The 12,738-nt window shown below is 32.0% G+C and overlaps 2 protein-coding genes across 2 annotated transcripts; both read left to right on the forward strand.

Moving 5' to 3' along the window:
- The first annotated feature begins 511 nt into the window (after nucleotides 1–511).
- On the forward strand, nucleotides 512–1,942 carry LOC127117896 (CBL-interacting serine/threonine-protein kinase 26). The gene is made up of 5 exons (XM_051048022.1): nucleotides 512–626; nucleotides 702–902; nucleotides 995–1,096; nucleotides 1,175–1,287; nucleotides 1,817–1,942. The coding sequence occupies exons 2-4, from the start codon at nucleotides 711–713 to the stop codon at nucleotides 1,250–1,252; spliced, it is 372 nt and encodes a 123-aa protein (XP_050903979.1). The 5' UTR covers nucleotides 512–626; nucleotides 702–710; the 3' UTR covers nucleotides 1,253–1,287; nucleotides 1,817–1,942.
- Nucleotides 1,943–6,523: 4,581 nt separating this feature from the next.
- On the forward strand, nucleotides 6,524–8,238 carry LOC127121809 (uncharacterized). The gene is made up of 2 exons (XM_051052243.1): nucleotides 6,524–6,755; nucleotides 6,926–8,238. Exons 1-2 carry the CDS (start codon nucleotides 6,590–6,592, stop codon nucleotides 8,236–8,238), a joined length of 1,479 nt encoding a protein of 492 aa, XP_050908200.1. The 5' UTR covers nucleotides 6,524–6,589.
- Nucleotides 8,239–12,738: the final 4,500 nt, after the last annotated feature.

Raw genomic sequence — 12,738 nt, forward strand, 5'->3', positions numbered from 1 at the left:
TGAATGTTTAACCATGGTACACATATATCAACCTTGAACTTGTACCGGTAGAAAATATTAAAGCAAATGAAAAAAAGAAAGTAATAACACCTTGAAGCATGTCATTGGAGCTGTAACAATTAGTTGCATAACAATAACTAATTTCCTTTTAGTTAAGTAGTTAGAAAAGTGGCTGTTCCTTAAGCAATCATATAGTGCAGGAGATACATAATAACCTGTGGTGGAAGCAATTGATTATATATATATATATATATATATATATATATATATATATATATATATATATATATATATATATATATATATATATATATATATATATATTCTTGTTGTTATATATATAGGTTCTTACCGATTGAGGAGGCTACGATGGAGCAAATGCTGACTTGTGGTCATGCCACATGTGGCGTGATCCTCTTTGTACTGGTTGCAGGTTACTATGATCCAAATCTTATGGAACTGTATAAATAAGTGAGCGTGCGCCACATTTCATTGGTTTTCCAGTTTTACTCTTTCATTTTGTGACTTTCCTTAGTTTCTTGATCCGCAGATCTCGTCTGCTGATTTTTCTTGCCCCCTAAGCTTTCTTTCAGTGCGAGGAAATCAATCACTCGAATCCTACGACGGTAAGAAACAACATTTGATTATCTAAATGGCTAAATTTCGTTCCGGGAATTTGACTAACCTTAACTATATGGCAGCGAATCACCATGGCTAATATTTGGGAAGATGAATGGTTTAAGAAACACTATACGCCTCTGGTTTTTGAAGAGAGTGTCAAAACCAACCTAGAAGCCGTCTTTAAAGATTCAAAAGTACGTCGAAGAATTTTAGATACTGTTTTTGAAGAGAGTGGCGAAACCAACCTCGACGATGTAGAAGCTGTCTCCAAAGATTCAGAAGTACGTCGAAGAATTTTCGATACGGTTTTAGTATTTCATTTTATTTAAATTCTCGAGCATTGTATAGTAGAGTGTTCTGTCTATATATTTAGGAGCAGCATGTGACAGAAAATAAAGACGAGCATCTAACATCGATGAATGCGTTTGAATTGATTGCCATGTCGAGAGTACTCAACCTCGAAAACTTGTTTAAGGTAAGCCATTCTTATTCAAACACATTGGTTCTAAATTTTATGATGATTTGTGAAGTCAACAAACTATGTTACCTGCAGGTGAGGCTTGCGAATTCGAAAGCCAAAAGGAAAAGAAACCTTAATTTGCCACAGAGATGTTTCACATGGTTGAAGTAAGGAAAGCAAAAGGAGTTACATTGGTGTTTCACAAGGTTTTTACTGCTCTCTCTTTAATCATATCTTGCCATTACATTGTTCATTTATCAAGTAACCAAAAACACCGAACTTAAATTATACACAGTTTGATCTAGATTAATCGATCATAAATCCATGCTATGTGAATACGTGCTTTCTCTGACTCAGCAATCAAAAATAGTTTAGATAATATTGTAATTGATTGACAGTATAAAAAGTTTTCCACCGACCATGCTTTGTAATAATCTCTTTTGGATTCTTGCGTTTCAAAAATCAATGTTCTATTGTCATTAGTCACGATACTATGCAATTTTATAACAACTATGCATTGACCGTGTAAATAAGTTGTAGACCAACATCATCAAATCATGTGTACAAACTATAACAAGACACTGAAATAATGCGTGTAAAATATATTTATCGTGTCAGTGTATAAGTATTTATTTAAACATAATATATCGTAAGAATCGAGTTTTTGCATGCGCGGCACGTGTTTTCTTCACTTTTTAATCTACTAATGGAAACCATTTTCTTAATCCTATGCAGTTCTAAAAAAAAAACTTTCAACATGTTTGGAGGATGTTGTGGGGAAAACAGAAGATGATATGACAAAGCAAGAAGGAAAATGATATTAATGATATTGTTAATATCATTATCAAAGTGTAATGTTTTTAATGTATGATGATATTTCTACTATATTTCCAATTTCTTTATTCGTTATTTTCTCTACATGTAGGTTTGTTTGGAAAATTTACATGTTTAATTTATTAGTAATATGATATAGTATTGTATTGCTTGCTATTATTTTTTTTCTGGAAAGCATGAAGTTTATGTAAGAATTTTAGAACCAAAAATCTAAGTTAGAACAAGTTAGAGAGAGATGCTCTAACTTCCCTCTAGGTTCTTTTTTGCATGCATTCATGCATTTTCCTATGTTTGGTTTTTCGTTGAGAGTCTCAATAAGTTTAATATATAGTTGTTGAAAACCATGCTCTTTTTTACATGCATTTTCCTGTGCTTGGTTTTTCGTTGAGAGTCTCAAAATGCATTTAAAACCATGCTCTTAACAACTCAATAAGTTTTGATATAGTTGTTGAAAAGTTTAAGTCTCTTCCAGCCTCTGAGTCATGGAGTGGTAATGGCAGTGAGCCTTCTTATTCGATTAAAGGTTTTCTATTTGAAAACTTTGTTAATGGAGGGAGTGGTTCTGAGTTTGTAGAAGAAGATGATGATGTAGAGGGGTCAAAGGAAAGAGACGGTGTTCCAGGTACGTTCCCATTTGCAAAAGGATGTGATATTCTCTCTTCGTGTACACCTATGATTGGTGAAGAAAAGGAAAAGTAGACAGTATAACCTATAAAGTCAACTCCTCTTTGGGGTCTTTTTTCATGCAAATGTTGGAAAAAAGTGTTGAGAAAATAGTGTAATTTAAGTTGGTGTAAAGTGTGGAAAAGCTGCTACTTGAGAATGATTTGATTATTATATCTTTAACATTGCGATCCGTATGATTTCTTTACTTTCAATTTTCTCCATGGCGAAATGTATCCTAACATCAATGTATTTTGTTCTCTTATGATAGGTTGAATTTCTCGACAAATATATGACACTTTGACTATCACATTTAACGGTGATAATTCGACCTTGAAGTTTTAGTTCCTTAACAAACCCATCAAACCACAATGCTTCTTTCAAAGCTTCCGTAAGGGCAATATTTTCAGCTGCAGTGGTTGATAAGGCAACCATCTTCTAAAGAGAAGATTTCCAACTGATTATTGTATCAAATATAGTTAAAACATATCTAGAAAGAGATTTTATGGTATCCATACATCCTGCATAGTCAGAGTCGACAAATCCTTCGAGTTCGGCTTCGCCATCACTTATAGCTCCACCATAAACTAGGAACTTACTCATGGATCCTTTTATGTGTCTCAAAATCCACTTCAAAGTCTGCCCATGTGACTTCCCTTGATTAGCCATATACCTGCTTACAAGGCTCACTCCGTACGCTATGTATGGTCTCGTACAGAACATAACATACATCAAACAACCTGTTAGACTAGCATATAAAATGTTATTCATATAGACTCTTTTGAATTCAGTACTAGGACTTTGAATCGTACCTAACTTGAATTGAGGATTTGTCAGTGTTACAACAGGCTTTGAATCGACATATCAATTTTCGATAATCTTATTCAGGTATGTCTCTTTAGATAAGCATAATCTCTACTACTTTATATCTCTCTGGATGTCAATCCCAAGAATCCTAGTGGCAGCTCCTAGATCCTTCATGTCGAACTCCTTATCGAGTTCAGTCTTCACCTTCATAACATCCTCGACGTTGTTGCTTTCTATGAGGATGTCATCCATATAAAGCAACAAAATAACAAGTGAATTTTCAGGTCGCAATCTGAAGTAAACACGGCGATCGGACTTGCTCTTAGTGAAATATACGTGTGTCATAAACTTTTCGAATCTCATATTCCATTGTCGAGGAGATTATTTCAGGCCATATAATGACCTATTCAACTGACACACATAATCTTCTTATCCTCTTTCTATATACCCTTCAAATTGCCTCATTAGGATTGTTTCATCTAGATCACCATACAGGAAGGTTGTCTTTACATTCATCTGTTCAAGTTCTAAGTCGAACTTTGTCATCAGGGCCAACAACATTCTAATGGATATGTGCTTTACAACAGGTGATAACATGTCATTAAATTCGACTCTTTCTTTTTGAGTGAACCCCCTAGAAATCAACATTGCCTTAAATCTCTTCAACAACACTAATTTGATTCCTTCCTTAACTTTGAAATCCATTTACAAGAGACTAACCTGGCTCCAGCAGGTTTCTTGATCAGCTCCCAAGTGTGGTTATCATGAAGAGATTTTCATCTCATCATCCATGGATTTCATCCATTCAATCTTGTTCTAACTCATCATATCTTCCTTGTAATCTTCCTTGTAATCTCTAGGTTCTTCATCAAGAACCTCACTTGTAGAGATTAAGGCAAAAGTTATGGGATCTACATAATCAAGTCTTTGAGGTGGCTTGATGACTCTTCTTGACCTATATTTTCTCAACAGATAGTCATTATCAGTCTTCTCATCTTCATTAGCAACTTGTGCTTCTTCGATTTTATCTGGGTTATGCAATTCAACATCAATATGCTCAACCTCAACATGGATCTCTTCTTGTTCCATCTCATATATAGAGAGCTTTGCATTTCAACCAACATCATCAATTTTCTTAAATGCCATTTCTTCTTTATTGAAAACTACATCTCGACTTGTGGTACACCTCTTGTGACCTGGCTATAGGCACCACAACCTATAAGCTTTGACTCGTTCAGGATATCCAAGAAACATACATCTTAAAGCTCTAGGTTTGACATTGTTTTGCCTAATGTGAGCATAGGTTAAACAACCAAATACTTTAAGTCTGTCGAGATAAGGTGGATGTCTCGACCAGACTTCTTTAGGTGTCTTCATCCCCAAGGTAGTCGAGGGACACCTATTTATCAAGTATGTTGCAGTCACATAAGACTCATCCCAAAACACCATCTTCAATCTAGCAATAACCAACATGTATTTAATACTTTCCAGGATTATTCGATTGAATCTCTCAGTCAGACCATTTTGTTGAGGAGTACCCGCAGTAGTATTGTGCCTTGCAATACCAGACATACTATAGTAAATGTTGAAAGCTTCATTGTGAAACTCAAGGCCAATATCGGTTCTCAACCTCTTGACCTTCCTGTCAGTATGATTTTTTACCAAAGTCTTCAACCTTTTAAAATTTTCAAAAGTTTCATCATTAGTCTTCTGGATGAATACATGTACCTTTATGGAATAATAAACAATTATGGATAGAAAATACTTTGCACCTAAGTGTGAAGTACTCTTTGCAGACCCCCAAGATCATCATGAATATAGTTAAGGGATCCATGTGTTCTTTGTTTGCCTTTTTTAAACTTCACTCTGCAGGATTTACCCAAAAGTCATGTATTCCTAAGTTTAATGTAATTACTTGGAGTGTATACGACATTTATAAATATTCATTTTTAAAAAAATCAAAGGATGATCGTAACACCATGCAAAATAGTAGGGTTATGGTTGAGGTTGAATCCATGTACTTTTCTAGTTCCAAAGATAATAATCATGTACTAGCATTTAGGGTGTACTTTTGGGTCATTGAGGAGGTTTTGGAGATTTATTATGTTTCTTATAAAGGGCATTTATTTAAGTGCAAGTGGATTGATAGTAACACTGGTGTAGAAACCGATGAATTGGGATTCATGTGGGTTGATATTCGTAAGGCAACTTATAAGAATGAATCTTTCATCATGGCAACCCAAGCCACTACAACAAAAATGAGTTTAGGCAACAACAGAAATTCGCAGCCTAAACTTAAAAAAGCGTTGCCTAACATTTACAGGGACGGTTTTTCAGACGTGGAATATACGGTCGTTGCCTATTCTAATAAGGCACAGTTTTTGCACTTTAGCCCACACAAATACCAACCGTTGCCTAAAATCCGTGAACAGACCACGGTTTACCTTGTAACTTTAGACTACGGTTTAGTTTAAGCTACAGGTCCATAACCATTGCCTATGACTTACCTATGCTTTTAAGGTTTAGGCTTAAACTACGATTTATTTTGAGAAACCGTAGCCAGAGAACTGATTTTAAAAAAATTTGAGCCATATTTTTATTTTTTTATTATCCTCTTTATGGATCTATTTCGGCGTATGAAGGGGTAATTTAGAGAAAAAATCAAAATAATTTGAATCACATGTCACATGGTTAGTAAAACCATTAAAACCTAACCTGTGTTTGATATATCATAAAATACTACTCCCTCCGTTTCTTTTTAAGTGTCGTTTTAGCATAAAGCTCTCCAACCAAGATAAATGAATTGTTATAATTTTTTTCCCATTGTACCCTCATTTTAATCCACCATATACTTTCTCTTTCTAAATAAAATTCATTAATATAAGTACTCATTAAATTATTTACTTCAAATAACTAATTCCATAATTTTCTCCACATAACTCTCTCTCTCTTCCGTTGCATTTTTCAACTACTCCTAAATTTTTGGAATTAATATTGCTTGCTATAGGAATACGTACTGCTTGCATTTTCATTAATGGCTAAAGGAAAACTTATTGCTTATTGTTTCAATGAATGGCTAAAGGAAAAAATATTCCCTCCAATTATTTTAATAAAAACTTAAGTTTCCCACCAAAAAATTAAAACCAGTAGTACATATAGTATGGTTTCATATTATAAGTTCAAAATATTTACAACTCATAAAATATGGATTTAGATAGTGATACAGAAACATCATTAACAAACCAACATATATTTGAGTTATATGAGTTTGATGAAGATAACTTAGAAGAGGAGTTTGAAGCAACCAATAATATTGATGAGTCCTGTGAAGATAACTTACAAGAGGAGGTTGAAACAAACAATGACACAGGTATATTTTTTAATTTCATGTGTGTTTGGTTACTTTTAATTCCTATAATTTATCTCATGTTTTTATCTCATGTTTTTATGTAAAATAATGGTGGAATCATATTGTGGCGTAATTCAAATCTAAGTTTTGCTTGTTTCTAGTAATCGTTTTGTTTTTTTAAAAATTTACAGTGTATATTGCAGAAAATGTTGAAGCAGAACCTAGAGAAAAAAAGAGATTAAGAATCTTAAGCAATGAAGAACGCATGTATATTTATCATGAGCTACTACAAAAAAGCGTTGATGGAAAATTACGTAAAGGAGCTACAAATGAGGTGGCTTCATCAAATTCGGTTCCTCTAAGAACTGTTCAACGTATTTGGAAAAGAGCAAAAGAAAGTGAAACACGTGATGTCTCTCATAGGAAGACAAAAAATTGTGGACGTAAGAGAATTTCAATTGATGAGAATCAAATTCGTGAATTTCCTTTCAGTCAAAGAACAAACATTCGATCTTTAGCTTTTGCGTTGAAAACCAATCCAACATCGGTGTTCAGGCTTATAAAATCAGGGGCTATACGGCGTAATTCAAATGCCATAAAACCACTGTTGAAAGAAGAAAACAAAATATCTAGGCTGGAATTTTGTTTATCAATGCTTGAAGGTACACCACATGATCCAATGTTTAAGAGCATGCACAATATTATTCATATTGATGAAAAATGGTTTTATATGACTAAAAAATCCGAGAAGTATTATTTGCTCCCAGATGAAGATGAGCCATATCGGACATGTAAGAGCAAAAATTTCATTGCCAAAGTTATGTTCTTAGTTGCTCAAACTCGACCACGATTTGACTCAGAAGAAAATGAAACTTTTTCGGGTAAAATTGGTGTTTTTCCGTTTGTTACCCATGAACCGGCTATAAGGTCAAGTATTAACAGAGTTGCGGGAACAATGGTAACAAAAGCAATAACTACGGTAAATAGAGATGTGGTAAGATCATTCCTTATTGACAAAGTTCTACCCGCTATAAGAGAAAAATGGCCAAGAGATGAATTTGAGTCAACAATATTTATCCAGCAGGATAACGCAAGGACGCATATAAACCATGATGATCCTTTATTCCGTGAAGCTGCCACCAAGGATGGGTTTGATATTCGTTTAATGTGTCAGCCTGCAAACTCTCCAGATTTGAATATCTTAGACCTTGGTTTTTTCTCGGCTATACAATCATTGCAATACAAGGAAGCACCGAAAACTATTGATGAACTTATCAGTGCAGTGGTGAAGTCATTTGAAAATTTTCCTTCAATTAAGTCCAATCGTATATTTGTATCATTGCAACTATGCATGATAGAGATCATGAAAGAGAAAGGTTCCAATAAATATAAAATTCCTCATGTAAATAAGGAAAGGCTTGAAAGAGTAGGACAACTACCAATTCAAATTAAGTGTGATCCAATATTAGTACAAGAAGTCAAAAATTACTTAAACATGGAGTAATACTTATTGTAATTGGGATGTAGTCACATTTGAAAATTTCAAATAGAGTTTTTTTTTTTTTTAAATTCCTAAACTTTAGCCATAAAAAAATAATGTTCCTGCACGTAACAAGTTAAGTTCCAAAACTTTAGCAAATATAGGAATTCAATAAAAAAAATACAATAAGAATGAACGTAAGAAATGCAGTTTCTAAATTGTATCAATAAAAAAAACAATAACAAGGAATTCTTCTCCATACTTATTAAGCAATAACAAGGAGTAAATAAAAAAAACAATAACAATGACTTCTTAAATAACAACTCCTATACCTTATGCACTTAAGCCAAATCTAAAATAGATACTCCATACTTAGTTCACAAATATTTTTCAATAAAATTTTGGAAGAAGTTTTTTTATCATCTTTTTTATCACAGGTCGAAACTCAACATGGTGGGAAGATTCTTTTCTGTTTTCTTCTTCTTCTTCTTCAGGAAATTTGTTCAAATCAAATTCATAATCTGCCTCTTCATTTAAATCAAAATCCAATACAACTCTTGATAATACTTCATCTTCATTGTCATCTTGTTCTTGTATCTTGTCAAAAGAGTCTTCCACTATTTCTCCTTCTTCTTGCTCCAATGAGTCTTCCACTCTTTCTTTTTTTGAACATCCATGGAGTCTTTTGTTGTTTCCACCAGAGCTCTTTTGTTTTGCACTTGATAATTTAAACAATGCTACTGATCCTTTTTATAGAATTTTAAGTCTTCAATTGGTAAATTTGTTCCTTTGACAAAATTTAATGCTAATACATTTTTCTATGTAACATTGGAAGCTATCATTTGAATTTAATTTTTATTGACCAGCCAATACTTTGAATAGGAATGGGAGTTATGTATGGGAATGAGAGTACGTATTAAGAAAGAGAATTTTATGGAAAATGTGGAGTGAGTTATTACATATATTAAGAAAGAAAAATTTATGGAAAATATAAAGTTGAGTTATTTAAATAGTAAGGGTATAATTGACAAATTGTAACATTAAAACATCAAAACGACACTTAAATAGGAACAAAAAAAATCTTCTAAAACGACACTTAAAAAGAAACGGAGGGAGTAATAATTTTCTTCATAATTCAAAAATATATTTTCAACCCTATTCGTATATCTAAACATTGAAGCCAAACTCCACCATTCATATGTGTTTGATCATGTCTATGTTCAAAAAATTAGTTTGCAAAATCATATCAGGGAGTTCCATCACTATCTCTTTGAATAATCAACTTACCACTTACCAATCACTCATTAAATCTCTTTGAATAATCAAATAACAATCTCTTAAACAATTCACAAAGTTTGGAATTGAATTGACAACAAAACTAGAAAGAGCATATATAATAAATTTCATCACTGAAAGCTCCAAACAAAACTAATTATTATAAGATAAAAAAGACACTCTACATTCATTCAATTAAATTACACAACTAAAAAGAATAGGTAAAATTAACTCAAAAATTAAGAAGAAAAAAGACACTCTTTCATACAAAAAGAATTACAAGATTAACACACATTCAAAAGCTGAAAACTTATAATCATCACACTGAAGCAAATTTAAACCTCATCCCTTGAGAATCTAAAATTCATGGTCCAATCCAAGATAAAAATATATTCAAATAGAGTAACAAAGAGTAAACAGGGACAAGCTGCAGAATACAGAAAAAAAATCTATATCCTTACAGAAAATTTGTCACACTCATGAAGGCGAATGTACTTAATAGGTGGTTTGTGTTCCTAAGGAGATTCATCTCTCCCATTTTTCCCAAAAGTCTAATTTCAAACAATGCACTGAAACATTATCAACTGGTCTAATTTCCCAAAAGACCTTATTCAAATAGACCAGTTGCGCCTCATGTGTTCCTGGGGAGATTCATCTGTTCCTGAGCAATTTACAAAAAGGCTAATTTCAAATAATGCACTGAAACATTATCAAATCATCATAAAATTGTACAAATTCATAAATAAATAAATAAATAAACAAATATCAGATTTACCTAAAGCAGCTCAGACGTTTTCAAGAGCTTTTTCTGAAATGGGTCCCTCAATAGACGAGAAAGCCTCATCCATCAGTCTCATCATTTCCACTAGTGAGATTAGATAAACCAAGCAATAACCCACCCTTGAGATTAGGTAAACAAATCTATACAAGAGTACACTATAAATAATCAAAATGGCAGAGAACCTAATCAAAACGGTGGCGTAAGGTAGAGAACAGAGTCGAACAGAATCAAAACGGATGCGGATGAAAAACGGCGAACGAAATCAAATTGGATACAAACAGAGAATGAAATTGACACGGGAGCGAACAGCTAGGGCAAGTTGTAAAGTCTAAAAGGTAGACTAATTTTGATGGAACGTGAAAAGTCGATTAATTTGGTAAAATTGTATTTTTCTTTTTCAACATTGAACCTTACTTGTTTACCAAAGTAAAAACTAAAGAAACAATACAGACGTTTTAGTATAAGGCACCCCTTTATTATTATATATTTATATTTATATTTATATTTATATTTATATTTATATTTATTCGTAATTAAAAAATTATACTTGCTTATGGCACATAATTATACTTGTAACTTATACTGAGGAATAAAAAATAGTATTAAAGAGAAGAATAAAAAATATATTATTATTATGAAAAATAATTTTTTTAATATTTCTTTTACTTTTTAATAAAATAACTTTACACATAAATCTATAAATATTAATTTTTTAAATTTTAATTGATATTCTGAATAAAATTTTTTTATACGAATCAAACTAAGTCCCTTGCTTATTTATGATTAGTATTAGTATTCTTCTCCTTAGAAAATAAAATTATTTTTTTAAAATAGTGAAATCAGGTGTATAATTTTATTCCTTTTTTAATAATTAAAAAACCATCCATTTTAAATCGACACAATTCAGCATAGAAAATGAATAACAGTTTTTGATAGATAGAAAATATATATTAATTAATTGATTAAGAAAAAGTGGGAAAATGATATAGATTAGTTGAGCAAATTTATTGGTAGCTTTTACAATAGTTTTATAATAGAAAAATATATTACACTTTTATTTATAAATATGTTTAAGGAAGAATATTATAAGATATCATAATTGATTTAATGAATTTCCTTTTTCATTTTTATTAAAGCCTAATAAATTATTAAATCTTATAAAATGCAGTGTTTTGATCTTCAAAACAGGGGATTAATTCCCAATGTTGTACATTTGATTTTATAGCGAATAATTCAAATTTTTATTTAAAAAATCAAAAACTGTAGTCTTTAACAATAGGCCAATGCCTTTTAAATAAAACTGGCAACACTTTGAAATCATGGCAGAAAACAAATAAGCAACGGTTAATTTATGTCCACATTTCTAAAAGCGTAGCAAAAAATTTAAAAAGGACAGTTTTCAGCATATTACTAGAAATTCGGCAACACAGCTAAAATGCAGTTAGTATCCACTTTAGGCAACAGTTTTTTAGCTGTTGTCTATTGTTCCGTTGCTTAAAGTCAAAAACGTTGTAGTGCAAAACAAGTTTTTTTATGTCACTGATTCTTCTAACACTAGATGGTCATATGTTCTTCAAGGTAAACATCTTCCCGATAGTACGGATTAAAATCAAGATTTTAACTATGAGATGCATTATTTAGAAACACATGTACGTCAAGCATCTGAAGAAAATAATTCAGATGATGTGCATGTTATTCGTCGTGATCATGAATAGGGGATATGGAAAAACTAGTAAGTAAGTGTTTTATATCCCTTTGAAATTTATAATTAATCATTTTATTCCTTTTTAATCATTGTACTATATATTTAAGGTTGTTGTTGATTGACCTAATTAGTTTTAAATGTTGTTCAAACTATAGGTGCTTAAGGACCAGTGAGAAATCTTATTGGACAGCCTACAAAACTTTCCATTTTGGTTATTGTTTTTCTTTCATAATCCTTTTGTTTTAATTTTGATGTAAAATTATAAAGTGTGTGCCCTTTTGGGTTTGCATTTGGTTTAATCAATGAATATTTTTGGTACAATGTTTCAGATTGAGAAATTGGCAAAATATACAATGTTTTTGTTTCAGGAATCTGCAAAATATGGTTCTATATTCAGGAATATGGTTCTGTAAATGGTTATGTAATACAGGTGCAAACGACAGTACCAAAAAAATGTATCCCCTCGATGTTTACATAAAACTGAGGTAATAACATTGAGATATTACCTCAATGTTTACATAAAACTGAGGTAATAACATTGGGCGCGCCATCCAGTTCTAAAAATAATAAAAATACTGATGTTGGAGATCGAACCCACACCCTTTTAGTTTCTAACTTCGCTTTTTAAAAACAATGAGGTGACAAGTGATTGCTTTTCATGTTTCCCTTCGTTACCTCGCCTCTGTAGCCGAGGTTAAATATATTTCACAATCGAGGTTACATTTGATATTTGTAGTAGTGGACTTAGACCAAGTGATGGTCA

This window comes from Lathyrus oleraceus, chromosome 2 (assembly GCF_024323335.1).
Source record: "Lathyrus oleraceus cultivar Zhongwan6 chromosome 2, CAAS_Psat_ZW6_1.0, whole genome shotgun sequence".
NCBI classification, from domain to species: domain Eukaryota; kingdom Viridiplantae; phylum Streptophyta; class Magnoliopsida; order Fabales; family Fabaceae; genus Lathyrus; species Lathyrus oleraceus.

Excerpts from the sequence above, each read along its gene's own strand:
- LOC127117896 (XM_051048022.1), top strand. The coding sequence starts at position 711 with ATGGCTAATATTTGGGAAGATGAATGGTTTAAGAAACACTATACGCCT. Across the intron at positions 903-994 it reads CTGTCTCCAAAGATTCAGAA|GAGCAGCATGTGACAGAAAA; the intron begins GTACGTCGAAGA and ends CTATATATTTAG. Across the intron at positions 1,097-1,174 it reads ACCTCGAAAACTTGTTTAAG|GTGAGGCTTGCGAATTCGAA; the intron begins GTAAGCCATTCT and ends TGTTACCTGCAG.
- LOC127121809 (XM_051052243.1), top strand. The coding sequence starts at position 6,590 with ATGGATTTAGATAGTGATACAGAAACATCATTAACAAACCAACATATA. Across the intron at positions 6,756-6,925 it reads TGAAACAAACAATGACACAG|TGTATATTGCAGAAAATGTT; the intron begins GTATATTTTTTA and ends AAAAATTTACAG.